Source organism: Dendropsophus ebraccatus, chromosome 8 (genome assembly GCF_027789765.1).
Source record: "Dendropsophus ebraccatus isolate aDenEbr1 chromosome 8, aDenEbr1.pat, whole genome shotgun sequence".
Classification (NCBI taxonomy): Eukaryota; Metazoa; Chordata; class Amphibia; order Anura; family Hylidae; genus Dendropsophus; species Dendropsophus ebraccatus.
Genome location: NC_091461.1, coordinates 926,397 through 953,784, shown reverse-complemented (window position 1 = coordinate 953,784; position 27,388 = coordinate 926,397). Strand labels below are relative to the sequence as shown.

Below are 27,388 nucleotides of genomic sequence, written 5' to 3'. Positions count from 1 at the left end.
CCTGAGTGGCCACAGTAGCTTGTAAATCCTCAACAGTGCCGCATAGCGCCATGTGGTCTGTGCTTAGATCCTGCACTTTGGCATCAATAATAGCAAAGTCTGCTCTCAAAACCCCCACTTCTCTTTTATATGAGTTTTCCAGCCTCTCCATAAACAGCTCCATTTCAGCTTTTGTGGGAAGAGATTTAACGTGATCCTCCCAGCTCCACTGAACAGCAGCCGCAGGTGCAGTGCCTGAGCAGCTCATAATCTCTTGTGGGGCAGCCGCCTGAGCAACAAATGGCGGCGCCAAAGGGGAGAGGGGAGCCAGCAAAGATGGCGGCGGTACGGGCGCGCGCTCTTTTCCTTGAGCGGGAGGCACACGTGGGGCCGCCTCCGGAGAGTGTGCGGAGGGGCTGCCCGACTGACCTGAGGTACTGGAGGGAGATGGAGAAGCGGATGCCGTCGGTCCGGGAGAGCGCTGGGTGCCAGAGGCGCTGCGGTCTGCTGCTCGAGGAGAGCCTGCAGCCATCTGCAGTTCAGGCTGCTTGTGCGTGCGGCGCGCCGTTTCCCCCGTCAGGAACCGGTCCATGGGGTTCGGGGCCGCAGAAGACCGGGTGCGCTGCGTTCTTGAGGTGCCCCCCTTCTTTCCCTGCTGCATCGGGGCGCTGAGGGGTGAGCGGTGCTGCTTAAATGCTGGATACTGTGTGTCCCGTCACCGGAGCTCTCCTGCTGCACGTCTTCACCCTACCATTGCCAGGCCACGCCCCCGATACGTATGATGTTAGAGGGGCGGTGTGGTGGAGAGGAGGATGGATGATAGGAGGCAGCAGGGTAGATGAGATCCGGTGGGGAGGATACGTATGATGTTAGAGAGGCGGTGTGGTGTAGGAGAGGAGGATGATAGGAGGCAGCAGGGTAGATGGGATCCGGTGGGGAGGATACGTATGATGTTAGAGGGGCGGTGTGGTGGAGAGGAGGATGATAGGAGGCAGCAGGGTAGATGAGATCCGGTGGGGAGGATACGTATGATGTTAGAGGGGCGGTGTGGTGTAGGAGAGGAGGATGATAGGAGGCAGCAGGGTAGATGGGATCCGGAGGGGAGGATACGTATGATGTTAGAGGGGCGGTGTGGTGGAGAGGAGGATGATAGGAGGCAGCAGGGTAGATGAGATCCGGTGGGGAGGATACGTATGATGTTAGAGGGGCGGTGTGGTGTAGGAGAGGAGGATGATAGGAGGCAGCAGGGTAGATGAGATCCGGTGGGGAGGATACGTATGATGTTAGAGGGGCGGTGTGGTGGAGAGGAGGATGTTAGGAGGCAGCAGGGTAGATGAGATCCGGTGGGGAGGATACGTATGATGTTAGAGGGGCGGTGTGGTGTAGGAGAGGAGGATGATAGGAGACAGCAGGGTAGATGAGATCCGGTGGGGAGGATACGTATGATGTTAGAGGGGCGATGTAGTGGAGAGGAGGATGATAGGAGGCAGCAGGGTAGATGGGATCCGGAGAGGAGGATACGTATGATGTTAGAGGGGCGGTGTGGTGGAGAGGAGGAGGATGATGGAGGAGAAGAGGCAGCAGGGTAGATGATAGTGAGCGGGATAAGAGAAGGAGCATGGAGGAAAGTATGGAGTAGCGTTACCTCCTGGATATATTTCGGCTCTCCCACTTACCCCAGGGCTCCAGTATATATGGGGGTTGAGCTGATCACTAGGATCAGGTGTGAGGTATGGGGGGGTTGGATGAATGCTATAACCCCTATACACACATATATATATATATATATATATATATATATATATATATATATATATATATATATATATATATATATAGTGCAGCACTGCTGAGGTGTTCTTACACCATGTGATCAGGCTGTATATACATATAGTGCGGTCTCACACAACATGGCTGCACCACAGAGGACATTAGATGAGGTGCAGGGTTCCCTCTAGTGGTGACTGCCGGCTACAGCTATAAACTACAACTCCCATAACACCCTGCAGCACAACTGCTTCCAGGTCATCTCACTCCCCCTGCTGCATGTGGTAAACAATCCAACTTACAGAGGAAGGTAACAGCCCCAACCTATCCGATATATTGTATTACAGTCCTGGGGGTGAGGGGTGTTATAGGGGGATATAATATCCTGTATAGTATTATAGGGGGGGATATAATATCCTGTATAGTATTATAGGGGGGGGGGGATATAACATCCTGTATAGTATTATAGGGGGGATATAATATCCTGTATAGTATAATAGGGGGGATATAATATCCTGTATAGTATTATAGGGGGGGGATATAATATCCTGTATAGTATTATAGGGGGGGATATAATATCCTGTATAGTATTATAGGGGGGGGGGATATAATATCCTGTATAGTATTATAGGGGGGGGGGATATAATATCCTGTATAGTATTATAGGGGGGGGGGATATAACATCCTGTATAGTATTATAGGGGGGGGGATATAACATCCTGTATAGTATTATAGGGGGATATAATATCCTGTATAGTATTATAGGGGGGGATATAATATCCTGTATAGTATTATAGGGGGGGATATAATATCCTGTATAGTATTATAGGGGGGGGGGATATAATATCCTGTATAGTATTATAGGGGGGGATATAATATCCTGTATAGTATTATAGGGGGGATATAATATCCTGTATAGTATTATAGGGGGGATATAATATCCTGTATAGTATTATAGGGGGGGGGGGATATAATATCCTGTATAGTATTATAGGGGGATATAATATCCTGTATAGTATTATAGGGGGATATAATATCCTGTATAGTATTATAGGGGGATATAACATCCTGTATAGTATTATAGGGGGGGGGATATAATATCCTGTATAGTATTATAGGGGGGGGGGGGATATAATATACTGTATAGTATTATAGGGGGGGGATATAATATACTGTATAGTATTATAGGGGGGGGATATAATATACTGTATAGTATTATAGGGGGGGGATATAATATACTGTATAGTATTATAGGGGGGATATAATATCCTGTATAGTATTATAGGGGGGATATAATATCCTGTATAGTATTATAGGGGGGGGGATATAATATCCTGTATAGTATTATAGGGGGGGGGGATATAATATCCTGTATAGTATTATAGGGGGGGGGGATATAATATCCTGTATAGTATTATAGGGGGGGGGGATATAATATCCTGTATAGTATTATAGGGGGGGGGATATAATATCCTGTATAGTATTATAGGGGGGGGGGATATAATATCCTGTATAGTATTATAGGGGGGGGGGGATATAATATCCTGTATAGTATTATAGGAGGATATAATATCCTGTATAGTATTATAGGGGGGGGGGGATATAATATCCTGTATAGTATAATAGGGGGGATATAATATCCTGTATAGTATTATAGGGGGGGGATATAATATCCTGTATAGTATTATAGGGGGGATATAATATCCTGTATAGTATTATAGGGGGATATAATATCCTGTATAGTATTATAGGGGGGGATATAATATCCTGTATAGTATTATAGGGGGATATAATATCATGTATAGTATTATAGGGGGGGATATAATATCCTGTATAGTATTATAGGGGGGGGATATAATATCCTGTATAGTATTATAGGGGGGGATATAATATCCTGTATAGTATAATAGGGGGGGGGGGATATAATATCCTGTATAGTATTATAGGGGGGGGGGATATAATATCCTGTATAGTATTATAGGGGGGATATAATATCCTGTATAGTATTATAGGGGGGGGGGGGATATAATATCCTGTATAGTATTATAGGGGGGATATAATATCCTGTATAGTATTATAGGGGGGGGGATATAATATCCTGTATAGTATTATAGGGGGGATATAATATCCTGTATAGTATTATAGGGGGGGGATATAATATCCTGTATAGTATTATAGGGGGGGATATAATATCCTGTATAGTATTATAGGGGGGGGATATAATATCCTGTATAGTATTATAGGGGGGATATAACATCCTGTATAGTATTATAGGGGGGGATATAATATCCTGTATAGTATAATAGGGGGGGGGATATAATATCCTGTATAGTATTATAGGGGGGATATAATATCCTGTATAGTATTATAGGGGGGATATAATATCCTGTATAGTATTATAGGGGGATATAACATCCTGTATAGTATTTTAGGGGGGATATAATATCCTGTATAGTATAATAGGGGGGGGGATATAATATCCTGTATAGTATAATAGGGGGGGGATATAATATCCTGTATAGTATTATAGGGGGGATATAATATCCTGTATAGTATTATAGGGGGGGGGATATAATATCCTGTATAGTATTATAGGGGGGGGGATATAATATCCTGTATAGTATTATAGGGGGGGGGGGGATATAATATCCTGTATACTATTATAGGGGGGATATAATATCCTGTATAGTATTATAGGGGGGATATAATATCCTGTATAGTATTATAGGGGGATATAACATCCTGTATAGTATTATTGGGGGGGATATAATATCCTGTATAGTATAATAGGGGGGGGGGATATAATATCCTGTATAGTATAATAGGGGGGGGGATATAATATCCTGTATAGTATAATAGGGGGGATATAATATCCTGTATAGTATTATAGGGGGGGGGATATAATATCCTGTATAGTATTATAGGGGGGGGGATATAATATCCTGTATACTATTATAGGGGGGATATAATATCCTGTATAGTATTATAGGGGGGGGGGGGATATAATATCATGTATAGTATTATAGGGGGATATAATATCCTGTATAGTATTATAGGGGGGGATATAATATCCTGTATAGTATTATAGGGGGGGGGATATAATATCCTGTATAGTATTATAGGGGGGGGGATATAATATCCTGTATAGTATTATAGGGGGGGATATAATATCCTGTATAGTATTATAGGGGGGGGATATAATATCCTGTATAGTATTATAGGGGGGATATAATATCCTGTATAGTATTATAGGGGGGATATAATATCCTGTATAGTATTATAGGGGGGGGGGATATAATATCCTGTATAGTATTATAGGGGGGGGGGGATATAATATCCTGTATAGTATTATAGGGGGGATATAATATCCTGTATAGTATTATAGGGGGATATAACATCCTGTATAGTATTATAGGGGGGGGGGATATAATATCCTGTATAGTATTATAGGGGGATATAATATCCTGTATAGTATTATAGGGGGGGATATAATATCCTGTATAGTATTATAGGGGGGATATAATATCCTGTATAGTATTATAGGGGGGGATATAATATCCTGTATAGTATTATAGGGGGGATATAATATCCTGTATAGTATTATAGGGGGGGATATAATATCCTGTATAGTATTATAGGGGGGGGATATAATATCCTGTATAGTATTATAGGGGGGGGATATAATATCCTGTATAGTATTATAGGGGGGGATATAATATCCTGTATAGTATAATAGGGGGGGGGGATATAATATCCTGTATAGTATTATAGGGGGGGGGGATATAATATCCTGTATAGTATTATAGGGGGGATATAATATCCTGTATAGTATAATAGGGGGGGATATAATATCCTGTATAGTATTATAGGGGGGGATATAATATCCTGTATAGTATTATAGGGGGGGGGGGGTATAATATCCTGTATAGTATTATAGGGGGGGGATATAATATCCTGTATAGTATTATAGGAGGATATAATATCCTGTATAGTATTATAGGGGGGGGGGATATAATATCCTGTATAGTATTATAGGGGGGGGGATATAATATCCTGTATAGTATTATAGGGGGGGGGGGATATAATATACTGTATAGTATTATAGGGGGGGGGATATAATATCCTGTATAGTATTATAGGGGGGATATAATATCCTGTATAGTATTATAGGGGGGGATATAATATCCTGTATAGTATTATAGGGGGGGATATAATATCCTGTATAGTATTATAGGGGGGGATATAATATCCTGTATAGTATTATAGGGGGGGATATAATATACTGTATAGTATTATAGGGGGGGGGATATAATATCCTGTATAGTATTATAGGGGGGATATAATATCCTGTATAGTATTATAGGGGGGGATATAATATCCTGTATAGTATTATAGGGGGGGATATAATATCCTGTATAGTATTATAGGGGGATATAACATCCTGTATAGTATTATAGGGGGGATATAATATCCTGTATAGTATTATAGGGGGGGGGGGATATAATATCCTGTATAGTATTATAGGGGGGGGGATATAATATCCTGTATAGTATTATAGGGGGATATAATATCCTGTATAGTATTATAGGGGGGATATAATATCCTGTATAGTATTATAGGGGGGATATAATATCCTGTATAGTATTATAGGGGGGGATATAATATCCTGTATAGTATTATAGGAGGATATAATATCCTGTATAGTATTATAGGGGGGATATAATATCCTGTATAGTATTATAGGGGGGATATAATATCCTGTATAGTATTATAGGAGGATATAATATCCTGTATAGTATTATAGGGGGGGGGGATATAATATCCTGTATAGTATTATAGGGGGGGGGATATAATATCCTGTATAGTATTATAGGGGGGGATATAATATACTGTATAGTATTATAGGGGGGGGGATATAATATCCTGTATAGTATTATAGGGGGGGATATAATATCCTGTATAGTATTATAGGGGGGATATAATATCCTGTATAGTATTATAGGGGGATATAATATCCTGTATAGTATTATAGGGGGGGGATATAATATCCTGTATAGTATTATAGGGGGATATAATATCATGTATAGTATTATAGGGGGATATAATATCCTGTATAGTATTATAGGGGGGATATAATATCCTGTATAGTATTATAGGGGGGGGGATATAATATCCTGTATAGTATTATAGGGGGGGGATATAATATACTGTATAGTATTATAGGGGGATATAATATCCTGTATAGTATTATAGGGGGATATAATATCCTGTATAGTATTATAGGGGGGGGATATAATATCCTGTATAGTATTATAGGGGGGGGGGGATATAACATCCTGTATAGTATTATAGGGGGATATAATATCCTGTATAGTATTATAGGGGGGGGGGATATAATATCCTGTATAGTATTATAGGGGGGGGATATAATATCCTGTATAGTATTATAGGGGGGGGGATATAATATCCCGTATAGTATTATAGGGGGGGATATAATATCCTGTATAGTATTATAGGGGGGGGGGGATATAATATCCTGTATAGTATTATAGGGGGGATATAATATCCTGTATAGTATTATAGGGGGGATATAATATACTGTATAGTATTATAGGGGGGGATATAATATCCTGTATAGTATTATAGGGGGGGATATAATATCCTGTATAGTATTATAGGGGGGGATATAATATCCTGTATAGTATTATAGGGGGGGGGGGGATATAATATCCTGTATAGTATTATAGGGGGATATAATATCCTGTATAGTATTATAGGGGGATATAATATCCTGTATAGTATTATAGGGGGATATAACATCCTGTATAGTATTATAGGGGGGGGATATAATATCCTGTATAGTATTATAGGGGGATATAATATCCTGTATAGTATTATAGGGGGGGGGATATAACATCCTGTATAGTATTATAGGGGGGGGGATATAATATCCTGTATAGTATTATAGGGGGGGGGGGGATATAATATCCTGTATAGTATTATAGGGGGGGGGATATAATATCCTGTATAGTATTATAGGGGGGGGGGGGGGATATAATATCCTGTATAGTATTATAGGGGGGGGGGATATAATATCCTGTATAGTATTATAGGGGGGGATATAATATCCTGTATAGTATTATAGGGGGGGGGGGATATAATATCCTGTATAGTATAATAGGGGGTGGGGATATAATATCCTGTATAGTATTATAGGGGGGGGGGGATATAACATCCTGTATAGTATTATAGGGGGGGGGGGGATATAATATTAGAGATGAGCGCCCCTGGAGCAGCTGGAGTCCATCAGAACCCGAACGTTCGTCATGTGATTAGCGGCGGCTGCTGAACTTGGATAAAGCTCTAAGAATATGTGGAAATCCTGGATATAGTCATTGGCTGCATCCAAGTTCAGCGGCCGCCGCTAATCACATGACGAACGTTCGGGTTCTGATGGACTCCAGCTGCTCCAGGGGCGCTCATCTTTAGTTTCCATCATGTCCTCCCTTTCCCTTCTTCCTCCTGTAACATATATAAAGGTTTCCATCATATCCTACCTTTCCCTTCTTCCTCCTGTAACATATATAAAGGTTTCCATCATGTCCTCCTTTCCCTTCTTCCTCCTGTAACATATATAAAGGTTTCCATCATGTCCTCCCTTTCCCTTCTTCCTCCTGTAACATATATAAAGGTTTCCATCATGTCCTCCCTTTCCCTTCTTCCTCCTGTAACATATATAAAGGTTTCCATCATGTCCCCCCCCTTTCCCTTCTTCCTCCTGTAACATATATAAAGGTTTCCATCATGTCCTCCCTTTCCCTTCTTCCTCCTGTAACATATATAAACGTTTCCATCATGTCCCCCTTTCCCTTCTTCCCCCTGTAACATATATAAAGGTTTCCATCATGTCCTCCCTTTCCCTTCTTCCTCCTGTAACATATATAAAGGTTTCCATCATGTCCTCCTTTCCCTTCCTCCTCCTGTAACATATATAAAGGTTTCCATCATGTCCTCCCTTTCCCTTCTTCCTCCTGTAACATATATAAAGGTTTCCATCATGTCCTCCCTTTCCCTTCTTCCTCCTGTAACATATATAAAGGTTTCCATCATGTCCTCCTTTCCCTTCCTCCTCCTGTAACATATATAAAGGTTTCCATCATGTCCTCCCTTTCCCTTCTTCCTCCTGTAACATATATAAAGGTTTCCATCATGTCCCCCCTTTCCCTTCTCCTCCTGTAATATATATAAAGGTTTCCATCATGTCCCCCCTTTCCCTTCCTCCTCCTGTAACATATATAAAGGTTTCCATCATGTCCTCCCTTTCCCTTCTTCCTCCTGTAACATATATAAAGGTTTCCATCATGTCCCCCCTTTCCCTTCTTCCTCCTGTAACATATATAAAGGTTTCCATCATGTCCCCCCTTTCCCTTCTTCCTCCTGTAACATATATAAAGGTTTCCATCATGCCCTCCCTTTCCCTTCTTCCTCCTGTAACATCTATAAAGGTTTCCATCATGTCCTTCCTTTCCCTTCTTCCTCCTGTAACATATATAAAGGTTTCCATCATGTCCCCCCTTTCCCTTCTTCCTCCTGTAACATATATAAAGGTTTCCATCATGTCCTCCCTTTCCCTTCTTCCCTTTGTAACTTATATAAAGGTTTCCATCATGTCCCCCCTTTCCCTTCTTCCTCCTGTAACATCTATAAAGGTTTCCATCATGTCCCCCTTTCCCTTCTTCCTCCTGTAACATATATAAAGGTTTCCATCATGACCCCCTTTCCCTTCTTCCTCCTGTAACATATATAGAGGTTTCCATCATGTCCTCCCTTTCCCTTCTTCCTCCTGTAACATATATAGAAGTTTCCATCATGACCCCCTTTCCCTTCTTCCTCCTGTAACATATATAAAGGTTTCCATCATGTCCTCCCTTTCCCTTCTTCCTCCTGTAACATATATAAAGGTTTCCATCATGTCCCCCCTTTCCCTTCTTCCTCCTGTAACATATATAAAGATTTCCATCATGTCCCCCCTTTCCCTTCTTCCTCCTGTAACATATATAAAGGTTTCCATCATGTCCCCCCTTTCCCTTCTTCCTCCTGTAACATATATAAAGGTTTCCATCATGTCCTCCCTTTCCCTTCTTCCCTCCTGTAACATATATAAAGGTTTCCATCATGTCCACCCTTTCCCTTCTTCCTCCTGTAACATATATAAAGGTTTCCATCATGTCCTCCCTTTCCCTTCTTCCTCCCCCTGTAACATATATAAAGGTTTCCATCATGTCCTCCTTTCCCTTCTTCCTCCTGTAACATATATAAAGGTTTCCATCATGTCCCTCCTTTCCCTTCTTCCTCCTGTAACATATATAAAGGTTTCCATCATGTCCCCCCTTTCCCTTCTTTCTCCTGTAACATATATAAAGGTTTCCATCATGTCCTCTTTTCCCTTCTTCCTCCTGTAACATATATAAAGGTTTCCATCATGTCCCCCTTTCCCTTCTTCCCCCTGTAACCTATATAAAGGTTTCCATCATGTCCTCCCTTTCCCTTCTTCCTCCTGTAACATATATAAAGGTTTCCATCATGTCCCCCCTTTCCCTTCTTCCTCCTGTAACATATATAAAGGTTTCCATCATGTCCCCCCTTTCCCTTCTTCCTCCTATAACATATATAAAGGTTTCCATCATGTCCCCCCTTTCCCTTCTTCCCTCCTGTAACATATATAAAGGTTTCCATCATGTCCTCCCTTTCCCTTCTTCCTCCTATAACATATATAAAGGTTTCCATCATGTCCCCCTTTCCCTTCTTCCTCCTGTAACATTTATAAAGGTTTCCATCATGTCCTCCCTTTCCCTTCTTCCTCCTGTAACATATATAAAGGTTTCCATCATGTCCCCCCCTTTCCCTTCTTCCTCCTATAACATATATAAAGGTTTCTATCATGTCTTCCCTTTCCCTTCTTCCTCCTATAACATATATAAAGGTTTCCATCATGTCCTCCCTTTCCCTTCTTCCTCCGGTAACATATATAAAGGTTTCCATCATGTCCTCCCTTTCCCTTCTTCCCTCCTGTAACATATATAAAGGTTTCCATCATGTCCTCCCTTTCCCTTCTTCCCCCTGTAACATATATAAAGGTTTCCATCATGTCCCCCTTTCCCTTCTTCCTCCTGTAACATATATAAAGGTTTCCATCATGTCCCCCCTTTCCCTTCTTCCTCCTGTAACATATATAAAGGTTTCCATCATGTCCTCCCTTTCCCTTCTTCCTCCTGTAACATATATAAAGGTTTCCATCATGTCCCCCCTTTCCCTTCTTCCTCCTGTAACATATATAAAGGTTTCCATCATGTCCCCCCTTTCCCTTCTTCCTCCTGTAACATATATAAAGGTTTCCATCATGTCCCCCCTTTCCCTTCTTCCTCCTGTAACATATATAAAGGTTTCCATCATGTCCCCCCTTTCCCCTCTTCCTCCTGTAACATATATAAAGGTTTCCATCATGTCCTCCTTTCCCTTCTTCCTCCTGTAACATATATAAAGGTTTCCATCATGTCCCCCCTTTCCCTTCTTCCTCCTGTAAGATATATAAAGGTTTCCATCATGTCCCCCCTTTCCCTTCTTCCTCCTGTAACATATATAAAGGTTTCCATCATGTCCTCCTTTCCCTTCTTCCTCCGGTAACATATATACAGGTTTCCATCATGTCCTCCCTTTCCCTTCTTCCTCCTGTAACATATATACAGGTTTCCATCATGTCCTCCCTTTCCCTTCTTCCCTCCTGTAACATATATAAAGGTTTCCATCATGTCCTCCCTTTCCCTTCTTCCTCCTGTAACATATATAAAGGTTTCCATCATGTCCCCCCTTTCCCTTCTTCCTCCTGTAACATATATAAAGGTTTCCATCATGTCCTCCTTTCCCTTCTTCCTCCGGTAACATATATACAGGTTTCCATCATGTCCTCCCTTTCCCTTCTTCCTCCTGTAACATATATAAAGGTTTCCATCATGTCCCTCCTTTCCCTTCTTCCTCCTGTAACATATATAAAGGTTTCCATCATGTCCTCCCTTTCCCTTCTTCCTCCTGTAACATATATAAAGGTTTCCATCATGTCCTCCCTTTCCCTTCTTCCCCCTGTAACATATATAAAGGTTTCCATCATGTCCCCCCTTTCCCTTCTTCCTCCTGTAACATATATACAGGTTTCCATCATGTCCCCCCTTTCCCTTCTTCCTCCTGTAACATATATAAAGGTTTCCATCATGTCCCCCCTTTCCCTTCTTCCCTCCTGTAACATATATAAAGGTTTCCATCATGTCCTCCCTTTCCCTTCTTCCTCCTGTAACATATATAAAGGTTTCCATCATGTCCCCCCTTTCCCTTCTTCCTCCTGTAACATATATAAAGGTTTCCATCATGTCCCCCCTTTCCCTTCTTCCTCCTGTAACATATATACAGGTTTCCATCATGTCCCCCCTTTCCCTTCTTCCTCCTGTAAGATATATAAAGGTTTCCATCATGTCCTCCCTTTCCCTTCTTCCTCCTGTAACATATATACAGGTTTCCATCATGTCCCTCCTTTCCCTTCTTCCTCCTGTAACATATATAAAGGTTTCCATCATGTCCTCCCTTTCCCTTCTTCCCCCTGTAACATATATAAAGGTTTCCATCATGTCCCCCTTTCCCTTCTTCCTCCTGTAACATATATAAAGGTTTCCATCATGTCCCCCCTTTCCCTTCTTCCTCCTGTAACATATATAAAGGTTTCCATCATGTCCTCCCTTTCCCTTCTTCCTCCTGTAACATATATAAAGGTTTCCATCATGTCCCCCCTTTCCCTTCTTCCTCCTGTAACCTATATAAAGGTTTCCATCATGTCCCCCCTTTCCCTTCTTCCTCCTGTAACATATATAAAGGTTTCCATCATGTCCCCCCTTTCCCTTCTTCCTCCTGTAACATATATAAAGGTTTCCATCATGTCCTCCCTTTCCCCTCTTCCTCCTGTAACATATATAAAGGTTTCCATCATGTCCTCCTTTCCCTTCTTCCTCCTGTAACATATATAAAGGTTTCCATCATGTCCCCCCTTTCCCTTCTTCCTCCTGTAAGATATATAAAGGTTTCCATCATGTCCCCCCTTTCCCTTCTTCCTCCTGTAACATATATAAAGGTTTCCATCATGTCCTCCTTTCCCTTCTTCCTCCGGTAACATATATACAGGTTTCCATCATGTCCTCCCTTTCCCTTCTTCCTCCTGTAACATATATACAGGTTTCCATCATGTCCTCCCTTTCCCTTCTTCCCTCCTGTAACATATATAAAGGTTTCCATCATGTCCTCCCTTTCCCTTCTTCCTCCTGTAACATATATAAAGGTTTCCATCATGTCCCCCCTTTCCCTTCTTCCTCCTGTAACATATATAAAGGTTTCCATCATGTCCCCCCTTTCCCTTCTTCCTCCTGTAACATATATAAAGGTTTCCATCATGTCCTCCCTTTCCCTTCTTCCTCCTGTAACATATATAAAGGTTTCCATCATGTCCTCCCTTTCCCTTCTTCCCCCTGTAACATATATAAAGGTTTCCATCATGTCCCCCCTTTCCCTTCTTCCTCCTGTAACATATATACAGGTTTCCATCATGTCCCCCCTTTCCCTTCTTCCTCCTGTAACATATATAAAGGTTTCCATCATGTCCCCCCTTTCCCTTCTTCCCTCCTGTAACATATATAAAGGTTTCCATCATGTCCTCCCTTTCCCTTCTTCCTCCTGTAACATATATAAAGGTTTCCATCATGTCCCCCCTTTCCCTTCTTCCTCCTGTAACATATATAAAGGTTTCCATCATGTCCCCCCTTTCCCTTCTTCCTCCTGTAACATATATACAGGTTTCCATCATGTCCCCCCTTTCCCTTCTTCCTCCTGTAAGATATATAAAGGTTTCCATCATGTCCTCCCTTTCCCTTCTTCCTCCTGTAACATATATACAGGTTTCCATCATGTCCCTCCTTTCCCTTCTTCCTCCTGTAACATATATAAAGGTTTCCATCATGTCATTCCTTTCCCTTCTTCCTCCTGTAAGATATAATATAATGGTCCTGTCTTACAGGGGTCGATCTGATCTGATGTAATCACCAGACATGTTTCTAAGCACCAAACTGCTGAAACCTCTCAGGAATGACTACGAGGTGACAGAGAAGATCCTCCACCTCTCCTTCCAGATTATCTACCTGCTTACCAGAGAGGTGAGGAGGCTGCGCAGTATCACATGACCTCGGGGATGATGTCACATGACCTCACTTCTATCTCTGAGTAATAACATACATGGAATGAGGGATTCTGGGAATAATTATAGATCTCTGTCTATACTCAGGATTATACAGTAGTCAAGAAGACATCTGAAGAGTGTGAGGCCCCCAGTAGCAGGTCAGGGGGATGGAGCAGGGCCCGGGGCCCCAAAATGGAGCCTCCATTACTGACACCCGAGAGGGACAATGCCCACAATGTCCTTGATCTCATCTACAAGATGATGGAGCTGCTCACTGGAGAGGTGACCCTGCTGGGACATTATACAGTAATACAGGAGGGGTGGGGGTGGGGTGACTGGAGAGGTGACCCTGCTGGGACATTATACAGTAATACAGGAGGGGTGGGGGGATGACTGGAGAGGTGACCCTGCTGGGAATGCTGGGACATTATACAGTAATACAGGAGGAGGGGATGACTGGAGAGGTGACCCTGCTGGGAATGCTGGGACATTATACAGTAATATAGGAGGGGTGGGGGGGATGACTGGAGAGGTGACACTGCTGGGAATGCTGGGACATTATACAGTAATACAGGAGGGGTGGGGGGATGACTGGAGAGGTGACCCTGCTGGGACATTATACAGTAATACAGGAGGGGGGGGGTGACTGGAGAGGTGACCCTGCTGGGAATGCTGGGACATTATACAGTAATACAGGAGGAGGGGATGACTGGAGAGGTGACACTGCTGGGAATGCTGGGACATTATACAGTAATACAGGAGGAGGGGATGACTGGAGAGGTGACCCTGCTGGGAATGCTGGGACATTATACAGTAATACAGGAGGAGGGGATGACTGGAGAGGTGACCCTGCTGGGACATTATACAGTAATACAGAAGGGGGGATGACTGGAGAGGTGACCCTGCTGGGAATGCTGGGACATTATACAGTAATACAGGAGGGGGGATGACTGGAGAGGTGACACTGCTGGGACATTATACAGTAATACAGGAGGGGGGGGGGGAGACTGGAGAGGTGACACTGCTGGGAATGCTGGGACATTATACAGTAATACAGGAGGAGGGGATGACTGGAGAGGTGACCCTGCTGGGACATTATACAGTAATACAGGAGGGGTGGGGGTGGGGTGACTGGAGAGGTGACCCTGCTGGGACATTATACAGTAATACAGGAGGGGGGATGACTGGAGAGGTGACACTGCTGGGAATGCTGGGACATTATACAGTAATACAGGAGGGGGGATGACTGGAGAGGTGACCCTGCTGGGAATGCTGGGATATTATACAGTAATACAGGAGGGGGGATGACTGGAGAGGTGACCCTGCTGGGACATTATACAGTAATACAGAATGGGGGGGGTGATGACTGGAGAGGTGACCCTGCTGGGACATTATACAGTAATACAGGAGGGGGGGGGATGACTGGAGAGGTGACACTGCTGGGAATGCTGGGACATTATACAGTAATACAGGGGGGGGTGACTGGAGAGGTGACACTGCTGGGACATTATACAGTAATACAGGAGGAGGGGGGGGATGACTGGAGAGGTGACACTGCTGGGAATGCTGGGACATTATACAGTAATACAGGGGGGGGTGACTGGAGAGGTGACACTGCTGGGACATTATACAGTAATACAGGAGGGGTGGGGGGACTGGAGAGGTGACACTGCTGGGACATTATACAGTAATACAGGAGGGGTGGGGGGGTGACTGGAGAGGTGACACTGCTGGGAATGCTGGGAGATGATAGAGTAATCCAGGAGGGGGGTGATGACTGGAGAGGTGACCCTGCTGGGAATGCTGGGACATTATACAGTAATACAGGAGGGGGGGGGATGACTGGAGAGGTGACCCTGCTGGGAATGCTGGGACATTATACAGTAATACAGGAGGGGGGGGGATGACTGGAGAGGTGACACTGCTGGGACATTATACAGTAATACAGGAGGGGGGGGGATGACTGGAGAGGTGACACTGCTGGGAATGCTGGGACATTATACAGTAATACAGGAGGGGGGATGACTGGAGAGGTGACCCTGCTGGGACATTATACAGTAATACAGGAGGGGGGGGGATGACTGGAGAGGTGACACTGCTGGGACATTATACAGTAATACAGGAGGGGGGGGGGGACTGGAGAGGTGACACTGCTGGGAATGCTGTGACATTATACAGTAATACAGGAGGGGTGGGGGGGGTGACTGGAGAGGTGACACTGCTGGGAATGCTGGGACATTATACAGTAATCCAGGAGGGGTGGGGGGGTGACTGGAGAGGTGACCCTGCTGGGAATGCTGGGACATTATACAGTAATACAGGAGGGGAGGAGATGACTGGAGAGGTGACACTGCTGGGACATTATACAGTAATACAGGAGGGGTGGGGGGATGACTGGAGAGGTGACCCTGCTGGGAATGCTGGGACATTATACAGTAATACAGGAGGGGGTGATGACTGGAGAGGTGACACTGCTGGGAATGCTGGGATATTATACCGTAATACAGGAGGGGTGGGGGAGGGGGGTGACTGGAGAGGTGACCCTGCTGGGAATGCTGGGAGATGATAGAGTAATCCAGGAGGCAGCAGGCTGGGGGGGATGACTGTGTGACCATTGTGTGTGTCAGGTTCCTATAAGGTGTCAGGATGTGGCCGTCTATTTCTCCATGGAGGAGTGGGAGTATGTAGAAGGACACAAGGATCTGTACCGGGACGCCATGATGAGCAGCCGCCATGTTTTACCAGGTAAAATTGAATCTTTTTCTTACTATTATATTATATGGCTGCGTTCACACTACATATATTTCAGTCAGTATTGTGGTCATCATAGCAACCAAAACCAGGAGTGGATTGGAAACACAGAAAGGATCTGTTCACACAATGGTGAAATTGAGTGGATGGCCGTCAGTAAATAACGGCCATTATTACAATATAATAGCCGTTGTTTTAAAAGAACAGCAAATATTTGCCATTAAATGGCGGCCATCAACTCAATTACAACATTGTGTGATCAGAGCCTTTCTGTGTTTCCAATCCACTCCTGGTTTTGGTTGCAATATGAGGACCACAATACTGACTGATATATACTGTGTGTGAACCCAGCCTTATAGGGTATATGATGTGACTGTTTCTTATAGTTGTCTCAGTGTTTACATACTCCCTGTGATACTTTCAGTGACGCTCTCTCAGTGACATTGTCTTGGTGACACTCAGTGATACTGTCTCTCTCGGTGACACTCTCTCGGTGACACTCTCTTCGGTGACACTCTCTCGGTGACACTCTCTCGGTGACACTCTCTTCGGTGACACTCTCTCTGTGATACTCTCGGTGACACTCTCTCGGTGACACTCTCTCAGTGACACTCTCTCGGTGACACTCTCTTCGGTGACACTCTCTTCGGTGACACTCTCTTCGGTGACACTCTCGGTGACACTCTCTCTGTGATACTCTCTCGGTGACACTCTCTCTGTGATACTCTCGGTGACACTCTCTCGGTGACACTCTCTCAGTGACACTCTCGGTGACACTCTCTCGGTGATACTCTCTGTGACACTCTCTCTGTGATACTCTCTCTGTGACACTCTCTCGGTGACACTCTCTCGGTGACACTCTCTCGGTGACACTCTCTCGGTGACACTCTCTCGGTGACACTCTCTCTGTGATACACTCTCTCTGTGATACTCTCGGTGACACTCTCTCGGTGACACTCTCTCGGTGACACTCTCTCAGTGACACTCTCTCGGTGACACTCTCTCGGTGACACTCTCTCGGTGATACTCTCTCAGTGACACTCTCTCGGTGACACTCTCTCGGTGACACTCTCTCGGTGACACTCTCTCTGTGATACTCTCTCGGTGACACTCTCTCTGTGATACTCTCTCGGTGACACTCTCTCTGTGATACTCTCGGTGACACTTTCTCTGTGATACTCTCGGTGACACTCTCTCTGTGATACTCTTTGTGACACTCTCTCTGTGATACTCTTTGTGACACTCTCTCTGTGACACTCTGTGACACTCTCTCTGTGACACTCTCTCGGTGACACTCTCTCGGTGACACTCTCTCGGTGACACTCTCTCGGTGACACTCTCGGTGATACTCTTTGTGACACTCTCTCTGTGACACTCTCTCTGTGACACTCTCTCTGTGACACTCTCTCTGTGACACTCTCTCTGTGACACTCTCTCTGTGACACTCTCTCTGTGACACTCTCTCTGTGACACTCTCTCTGTGACACTCTCTCTGTGACACTCTCTCTGTGATACTCTCGGTGACACTCTCTCGGTGACACTCTCTGTGACACTCTCTCGGTGACACTCTCTGTGACACTCTCGGTGACACTCTGTGACACTCTCTCGGTGACACTCTGTGACACTCTCTCGGTGACACTCTCTTGGTGACACTCTCTTGGTGACACTCTCTTGGTGACACTCTCTTGGTGACACTCTCTCGGTGACACTCTCTCGGTGACACTCTCTCGGTGACACTCTCTCGGTGACACTCTCTCTGTGACACTCTCTGTGACACTCTCTGTGACACTCTCTGTGACACTCTCTCTGTGACACTCTCTCTGTGACACTCTCTCTGTGACACTCTCTCTGTGACACTCTCTCTGTGACACTCTCTCTGTGACACTCTCTCTGTGACACTCTCTCTGTGACACTCTCTCTCTCTCAAACCAGGCTGAGGCTGAAGGATTTAGATATGATAGACTAAATCCTGCTACAATGAGCGCCACCCCTGACCCCCAGCCCCCTAAACCACCCGACTCCCGATAAAGGTACTAACCCGCACACAGGGGGACAGGTGCCTCTGCAGCCCTCCGTGGCCTTCCTGATTGGTGCTCCTGCAGACAATTGTACACAGGGGCGTAGCTAGGGGTTCAGCCTAGGGGAGGGGTGAGCAAGTCTGAGTGGGCCCCCAACCGAATATGTTACCCATAGGGAACATAAGCAGGTTACCGTGCCTATCTATCTATCTATCTATCTATCTATCTATCTATCTATCTATCTAGCTGGGTGACCTCCATTATACTGACTACAAGATGCTGGGAATGCTGGGTGACTGCCATTATACTGACTACTATACAGGATGCTGGGAAAGCTGGGTGACCGCCATTATACTGACTACTATACAGGATGCTGGGAAAGCTGGGTGACTGCCATTATACTGACTACTATACAGGATGCAATGGAAAGCTGGGTGACTGCCATTATACTGACTACTATACAGGATGCAATGGAAAGCTGGGTGACTGCCATTATACTGACTACTATACAGGATGCTGGGAAAGCTGGGTGACCGCCATTATACTGACTACTATACAGGATGCAATGGAAAGCTGGGTGACTGCCATTATACTGACTACTATACAGGATGCTGGGAAAGCTGGGTGACCATCATTATACTGACTACTATACAGGATGCTGGGAAAGCTGGGTGACCGCCATTATACTGACTACTATACAGGATGCAATGGAAAGCTGGGTGACCTCCATTATACTGACTACTATACAAGATGCAATGGAAAGCTGGGTGACCGCCATTATACTGACTACTATACAGGATGAAGGGAAAGCTGGGTGACCTCCATTATACTGACTACTATACAAGATGCTGGGAAAGCTGGGTGACCGCCATTATATTGACTACTATACAAGATGCTGGAAAGCTGGGTGACCTCCATTATACTGACTACTATACAAGATGCTGGGAGAGCTGGGTGACCTCCATTACACTGACATACAGGATGCTGGGAAAGCTGGGTGACCTCCATTACACTGACATACAGGATGCTGGGAGAGCTGGGTGACCTCCATTACACTGACATACAGGATGCTGGGAGAGCTATGTGACCTCCATTACACTGACATACAGGATGCTGGGAGAGCTGGGTGACCTCCATTACACTGACATACAGGATGCTGGGAGAGCTGGGTGACCTCCATTACACTGACATACAGGATACTAGGAGAGCTGGGTGACCTCCATTACACTGACATACAGGATTCTGGGAGAGCTGGGTGACCTCCATTACACTGACATACAGGATACTAGGAGAGCTGGGTGACCTCCATTACACTGACATACAGGATGCTGGGAAAGCTGGGTGACCTCCATTATACTGACATACAGGATTCTGGGAGAGCTGGGTGACCTCCATTACACTGACATACAGGATGCCAGGAGAGCTGGGTGACCTCCATTATACACTGATATACAGGATGCCAGGAGAGCTGGGTGACCTCCATTATACACTGATATAGTGACATACAGGAATAGGGGAGAGCTGGATGACCTCCATTACACTGACATACAGGGAGCTGGGAGACCTGCATTACACTGACATACAGGATGCTGGGAGAGCTGGGAGACCTGCATTACACGGACATACAGGATGCTGGGAGAGCTGGGAGACCTCCATTATACACTGATATACAGGATGCCAGGAGAGCTGGGTGACCTCCATTACACTGACATACAGGATTCTGGGAGAGCTGGGTGACCTCCATTACACTGACATACAGGATACTAGGAGAGCTGGGTGACCTCCATTACACTGACATACAGGATGCTGGGAAAGCTGGGTGACCTCCATTATACTGACATACAGGATTCTGGGAGAGCTGGGTGACCTCCATTACACTGACATACAGGATGCCAGGAGAGCTGGGTGACCTCCATTATACACTGATATACAGGATGCCAGGAGAGCTGGGTGACCTCCATTATACACTGATATAGTGACATACAGGAATAGGGGAGAGCTGGATGACCTCCATTACACTGACATACAGGGAGCTGGGAGACCTGCATTACACTGACATACAGGATGCTGGGAGAGCTGGGAGACCTGCATTACACGGACATACAGGATGCTGGGAGAGCTGGGAGACCTCCATTACACTGACATACAGGATGCTGGGAGAGCTGGGTGACCTCCATTACACTGACATACAGGATGCTGGGAGAGCTGGGTGACCTCCATTACACTGACATACAGGATGCTGGGAGAGCTGGGTGACCTCCATTACACTGACATACAGGATGCTGGGAGAGCTGGGTGACCTTCATTACACTGACATACAGGATACTAGGAGAGCTGGGTGACCTCCATTACACTGACATACAGGATGCTGGGAGAGCTGGGTGACCTCCATTACACTGACATACAGGATGCTGGGAGAGCTGGGTGACCTCCATTACACTGACATACAGGATACTAGGAGAGCTGGGTGACCTCCATTACACTGACATACAGGATTCTGGGAGAGCTGGGTGACCTCCATTACACTGACATACAGGATACTAGGAGAGCTGGGTGACCTCCATTACACTGACATACAGGATGCTGGGAAAGCTGGGTGACCTCCATTATACTGACATACAGGATTCTGGGAGAGCTGGGTGACCTCCATTACACTGACATACAGGATGCCAGGAGAGCTGGGTGACCTCCATTATACACTGATATACAGGATGCCAGGAGAGCTGGGTGACCTCCATTATACACTGATATAGTGACATACAGGAATAGGGGAGAGCTGGATGACCTCCATTACACTGACATACAGGGAGCTGGGAGACCTGCATTACACTGACATACAGGATGCTGGGAGAGCTGGGTGACCTCCATTACACTGACATACAGGATGCTGGGAGAGCTGGGTGACCTCCATTACACTGACATACAGGATGCTGGGAGAGCTGGGTGACCTTCATTACACTGACATACAGGATACTAGGAGAGCTGGGTGACCTCCATTACACTGACATACAGGATGCTGGGAGAGCTGGGTGACCTCCATTACACTGACATACAGGATGCTGGGAGAGCTGGGTGACCTCCATTACACTGACATACAGGATACTAGGAGAGCTGGGTGACCTCCATTACACTGACATACAGGATTCTGGGAGAGCTGGGTGACCTCCATTACACTGACATACAGGATACTAGGAGAGCTGGGTGACCTCCATTACACTGACATACAGGATGCTGGGAAAGCTGGGTGACCTCCATTATACTGACATACAGGATTCTGGGAGAGCTGGGTGACCTCCATTACACTGACATACAGGATGCTGGGAGAGCTGGGTGACCTCCATTACACTGACATACAGGATACTAGGAGAGCTGGGTGACCTCCATTACACTGACATACAGGATTCTGGGAGAGCTGGGTGACCTCCATTACACTGACATACAGGATACTAGGAGAGCTGGGTGACCTCCATTATACACTGATATACAGGATGCCAGGAGAGCTGGGTGACCTCCATTATACACTGATATAGTGACATACAGGAATAGGGGAGAGCTGGATGACCTCCATTACACTGACATACAGGGAGCTGGGAGACCTGCATTACACTGACATACAGGATGCTGGGAGAGCTGGGAGACCTGCATTACACGGACATACAGGATGCTGGGAGAGCTGGGAGACCTCCATTACACTGACATACAGGATTCTGGGAAAGCTGGGTGACCTCCATTACACTGACATACAGGATACTAGGAGAGCTGGGTGACCTCCATTACACTGACATACAGGATTCTGGGAAAGCTGGGTGACCTCCATCACACTACGATAAATCATTGGTTAATAAATAATTGCCAATCACAAATGCCATATAATGTTAGTAGCCCAGGAAAGAATCCTTCCAGCCAGCAGCATAGTGCAATAGTATCAGTGCTGAGTACAGGCTGCTGCTGCTGCTGATCACTAGCCTGTTCCCAGCACACTGAGGGATGGGGCTGCTGCTATCTCCCTTTGCTATTCTCACTGCCCCTTCCCTCCTGTATCTCCCTCCTGTATCTCCCCACCCCACCCCCACCCCACTTGCCCTGTGTGAAGGCCCTGTGCGCTCAGTGTCCTACTCGCGGTCGGCGTCAGGAGCGGGGCTTGTCGGCAGGGGGCGGAGCCTACAGAACATACCCCGAACAGTAATTTGCCAGGTCCCCAGCAAGCTCGGTGGGCAGGAGCGCCTCCCTAGTGGCTGCACATTAGACATAGGAATCTCTCAGCTAAATGTGCTGCCTGTCTGCAGCTAGGGGGCGCTCTGGCAGACACACAGCACATCTAACCTAGAGATTCCTATGTCTAACTTATATGTGCAGCTCTCTGTCTGCCAGAGCGCCCCTTAGCTGGCCAGGAGTGATGCGCCCTGTGCAATTGCAAAGGTCGCACAGCCCAAAGGCCGACCCTGATTACAGATATAACAATGTTGACTGTAACATCCGCAGATCACTGTGTAAATTCCTTAATCGCTGATCGCTTAGATAACTTGAAAAAAAATTGACAAGCGATAACTGTAGATGTGCTGTACGGTACGAGTAGTTGGGTGCCGTACGGTACGAGTAGTTGGGTGCCGTACGGTACGAGTAGTTGGGTGCCGTACGGTACGAGTAGTTGGGTGCCGTACGGTACGAGTAGTTGGGTGCCGTACGGTACGAGTAGTTGGGTGCCGTACGGTACGAGTAGTTGGGTGCCGTACGGTACGAGTAGTTGGGTGCCGTACGGTACGAGTAGTTGGGTGCCGTACATGGCCAGTAGTTTTTTCCTTCTTTTTTTTTCCCCCCGCAATCAACAGCGAATAGTGATGTGAACAGTAACCAAGATAATTATTGTTTTCCCATCATAGGTGAATCCCAGAGCCTCGCTACAGGTCCAGGCATTCATGGTCCATTGTTCACCAAGACATGTGCCAGAGCCAAAAGAGCTAAAGATATTACCTCAAGACCGAAGAGAACAAGTTGTGCGGCATTACCACCATGCCATGTCCCACCGTACCAACATATACCTGCAGAGCATGTGCAGCTGTGTCCATCGCAACATGTTAATAAGGATCCAGTGTCCTTTGATGAAGGAAACCTCAAAGAGGCCAAGAAATCCAGAGATGATACCCCGCAATGTCCATACCTACAGATTAAGGAGGAACCAGTCTCATGTGAGGAGAGAAGCCCCAAAGACGCCAAGACATCCACAGATGATACCCCGCAATGTCCACGTCTTCAGATTAAGGAGGAACCAGTCTCATGTGAGGAGAGAAGCCCCAAAGACGCCAAGACATCCACAGATGATACCCCGCAATGTCCACGTCTTCAGATTAAGCAGGAACCAGTCTCATGTGAGGAGAGACGCTTCACTAATGTGGACATGAAAAAAAAAATTTCAACGCCAAACAACAAGAGACCTCATCTTGAGCACATAAAGAAGGGAGGACCCCGAGAGGTCTCCATTGGGTCTCCTCTTATCAGGAGGGCCAAGGTCAATAATGGGCAGATGGTCTGGAACATGGAAAACGCTGTCCCTCTCGAAAGAAACCCAGTAAGTAATCGGCATTCAGAATCTCGGGACCAGAAATTAAAACCTTTTGTCTGTCCTAAATGCAATAAAGATTTCAGCAGCAAGCAGCTCCTGGCTCTCCACCAGCGCTCTCACATGAGGGAGAAGCCATTCTTATGTTCTAAATGCGGAAAATGCTTCTCTAAAATCTCTCACTACATAAGACACCAGAGTGTCCACATTGGGGTGAAGCCGTACACCTGCCCCGATTGTGGCAAGTCCTTTAGTGACCGCTCGTACCTCAGCCGACATCAGAGGATGCACACCGACCTCATCTCCAAGCCCTTTAAGTGTCCCGAATGTGAGGTCCGATTCATGAACCAGTATGAACTAGTGGCTCACTGCAAAATCCACACCGGGAAGAAGCCCTTTGAGTGCTCCGAGTGCGGCAAGAGATTCACGAGGAACTATCAGCTTCTCAAACACGAGAAGGTCCACACAGGGGATGTGCCTTTTCTTTGTTCCCAGTGTGGGACTTGTTTTAGGAATAATGCTCTCCTGGTAAAGCACCAGCAGTACCACTCCAAGGAGAAGCAGTTCCCCTGCCCGGAATGCGGGAAATCCTTCTCTGATCGGTCGCACTTTGTCCGTCATGTGAGGATCCACACGGGTGAGAAACCATTCATGTGCTCTGAATGCGGGCGACGCTTCAATGATAAATCCAGTCTGTCCCGGCACCACCGACTCCACACCGGGGAGAAGCCCTACGCCTGCACGGATTGTGGTCAGTCGTTCAGATACAGCTCCACTCTCCTCAAGCACCAGGAAGTTCATCGAATCAGTAAACCCTTTAAGTGCCCGGAGTGCGACACTTACTTCATGAGCAATTCTGAACTTCTCACACATTGCAGTGTCCACTCTGCCGGGACATAAGACCTTGGTTCTAGGGGGTGCTCACATCTTACCTTACAGATCTGGCAGGTACCACCAGGGCTCAGGGGGCTTGGGTTTCATCTGACCAAGATCTCCCCATGTTTGCTTTAAGTGTTTTTGGAGGAAACCTGAGCAATACCAAATTGTTTGATTTTGAATCTAGATTGTAAACCCCGAGGGACAGTGGGGATGTATAGGACAATCTGTACAACGCTGCAGAATACGTTGGTGCTATATAATAAAATAAGAGGAACTGTATTATAGATATACTGTAGTGTACCCTCATAGGCTGGATCCATGATTCCCAGGAAGTCCTCGAGTTGCATCCACCTTCTCCTGTGTCGATGGTCCAGGTTGGCTCATGGCTGGGGTATGGCCTTACATGCTCTGTGTATCTGAGAAACAAGCCAGCAGGTTGGAGAAGCGCGACGTGACGACACCCAACATCCAGCCATGAGAAAAAGACAGCACAGCACCCTGAATTCTATTGTTTTACATATCAGGACATAATACACATCTCGTTCAATCTAAGATGAACAACAACTCCCAGCAGATCTCAGTGTACTCATTTTTATTTACCAAAAATACAGCCAACATGCAGATAGAATGTACAACTCTTATTGCTTTTGTAGGAATTAAGAAGGTAAGTAGGAGGCAGGTGCCGGCCTTGGCTGGTATCATTCACAGTGAACAGTCCCGAACCCAGCCGCCTCACTGGGGTAATTCAACATCAAAATAGCAAAAAACCAGGACACGTAAAGTAATGAAATAAGAGATATCAGCACAGTAATAATAATAATAACAGTGCTCAGGAGTCCGGAGAACCCGATGGTTACGCCGTGACGCTGGTAAGCTCCATTCCTGTCTGATGACCACCACACGTCGGGGCTCCGCCCCCTTTTTCAAGCATCATTGGAGTGCACCCTTCACCATATTTATAGCAGTTGCTCAATTACATATCAAATCACTATACAACAATGAAATATAGGTTAAAGATCTCCAATAATAGCAATGGTTACTATAACATACTTCAATTTTCATCTTTTTATTATAAACGTCATCATAATATCATGAAAAGATGGTGATGCTAATCCTCCCTTACAAGAATACGGCAAAGTTACAGCTTTTTTTTTTTTTTTTTTTTTTTATTTATAATATTTTAATATTATTAAACACAAACAAACCCAAGCCCCCCCTCCCATCCCAGCCCCACAGTCACATAAAAACACTGAAGAACAACAGTCCCAATCTGGGAGTACAGTCACAAAACACTCCTCATTAAATACAAATTCAACCCTTTCCTCCATGAGGTAAAACCTGCAGGGCGCCCCTTTATTCTCTACTCCTATCCTACCTAACCCAACACCCATCCTACCCTTATTTTAACACACTCATCCCACCAGGCTGCTGAGTAGCCACGCCCCCGCCGAGCCGAGGCCAGGGGAGACGGGCAGACAAGCCCAGAGCCGACCCCCTCCACCTCTGCACAGTGCCGTCCGCAGACAACAACCTGCTCAGGTAATCACAACCAACCTCAACTCCCTATCCTGCCAGCCCAGCCCCGGTAAGGCCTACACTGGCCACAGACGGAAGAGAGGAAGGAGGAAAACCCGAAGCCTGAAACTCTCAAACTCCGTTCAAATCGGCTATCCACGGGCCCTGCGCGCCGGGTCCTATGGACAACTGCCCTGTCCAATCCAACGGCTTCCATAGTCCATCTATTATGGACTGCGGTCCCCATCAAACGACCGGGTTCATTTCATATACTTTCCATTCAAGCTTTAAATAGTAACTTAACAGTGGTCAATGAACCGAACAAATTCCAGCCAGTTCACTCGACCCTCTCACGGCCGACCACCCTGGCCGGTCTGCCCCCAAACACCATGCCGGCGGACCGGTGCGCCCCAGTTACAAAGTTACAGCTTTCATTTAACCCTTTGCGGTGTAAACTCTCTAGCTGGTATATCCAAAATGTTTCTTTTTGTAACAATTTCCTTTTTATGTCACTACTGCTTGCTCCATGGATTTCCTCTAATACAAGCCACCTCAGGTCACAAACTTTGTGACCAAACTCGTGGAAGTGGCGTGCAACAGAGGTCTCCCCAAATGTTTTCTTTGCTTTCTCAATGCCTTCATGTTCCTCTCTCT

General features: G+C 45.7%; 2 protein-coding genes across 3 annotated transcripts in view; both read left to right on the top strand.

Annotated features, from left to right (window-relative positions):
- The window catches only part of LOC138798939 (oocyte zinc finger protein XlCOF8.4-like), a 346,556-nt gene that overhangs the window by 155,865 nt on the left and 163,303 nt on the right, over nucleotides 1–27,388 (top strand). The window lies entirely within an intron of this gene.
- LOC138798936 (zinc finger protein 436-like) lies at nucleotides 13,860–25,498 on the top strand. Of its 2 annotated transcripts, XM_069979560.1 has the most exons (4): nucleotides 13,860–13,991; nucleotides 14,120–14,296; nucleotides 16,642–16,759; nucleotides 23,664–25,498. In XM_069979560.1, the coding sequence occupies exons 1-4, from the start codon at nucleotides 13,887–13,889 to the stop codon at nucleotides 25,238–25,240; spliced, it is 1,977 nt and encodes a 658-aa protein (XP_069835661.1). In that variant the 5' UTR covers nucleotides 13,860–13,886; the 3' UTR covers nucleotides 25,241–25,498. The 2 variants fall into 2 exon arrangements, with proteins under 2 accessions (XP_069835661.1, XP_069835662.1); XM_069979561.1 differs by lacking the exon at nucleotides 14,120–14,296.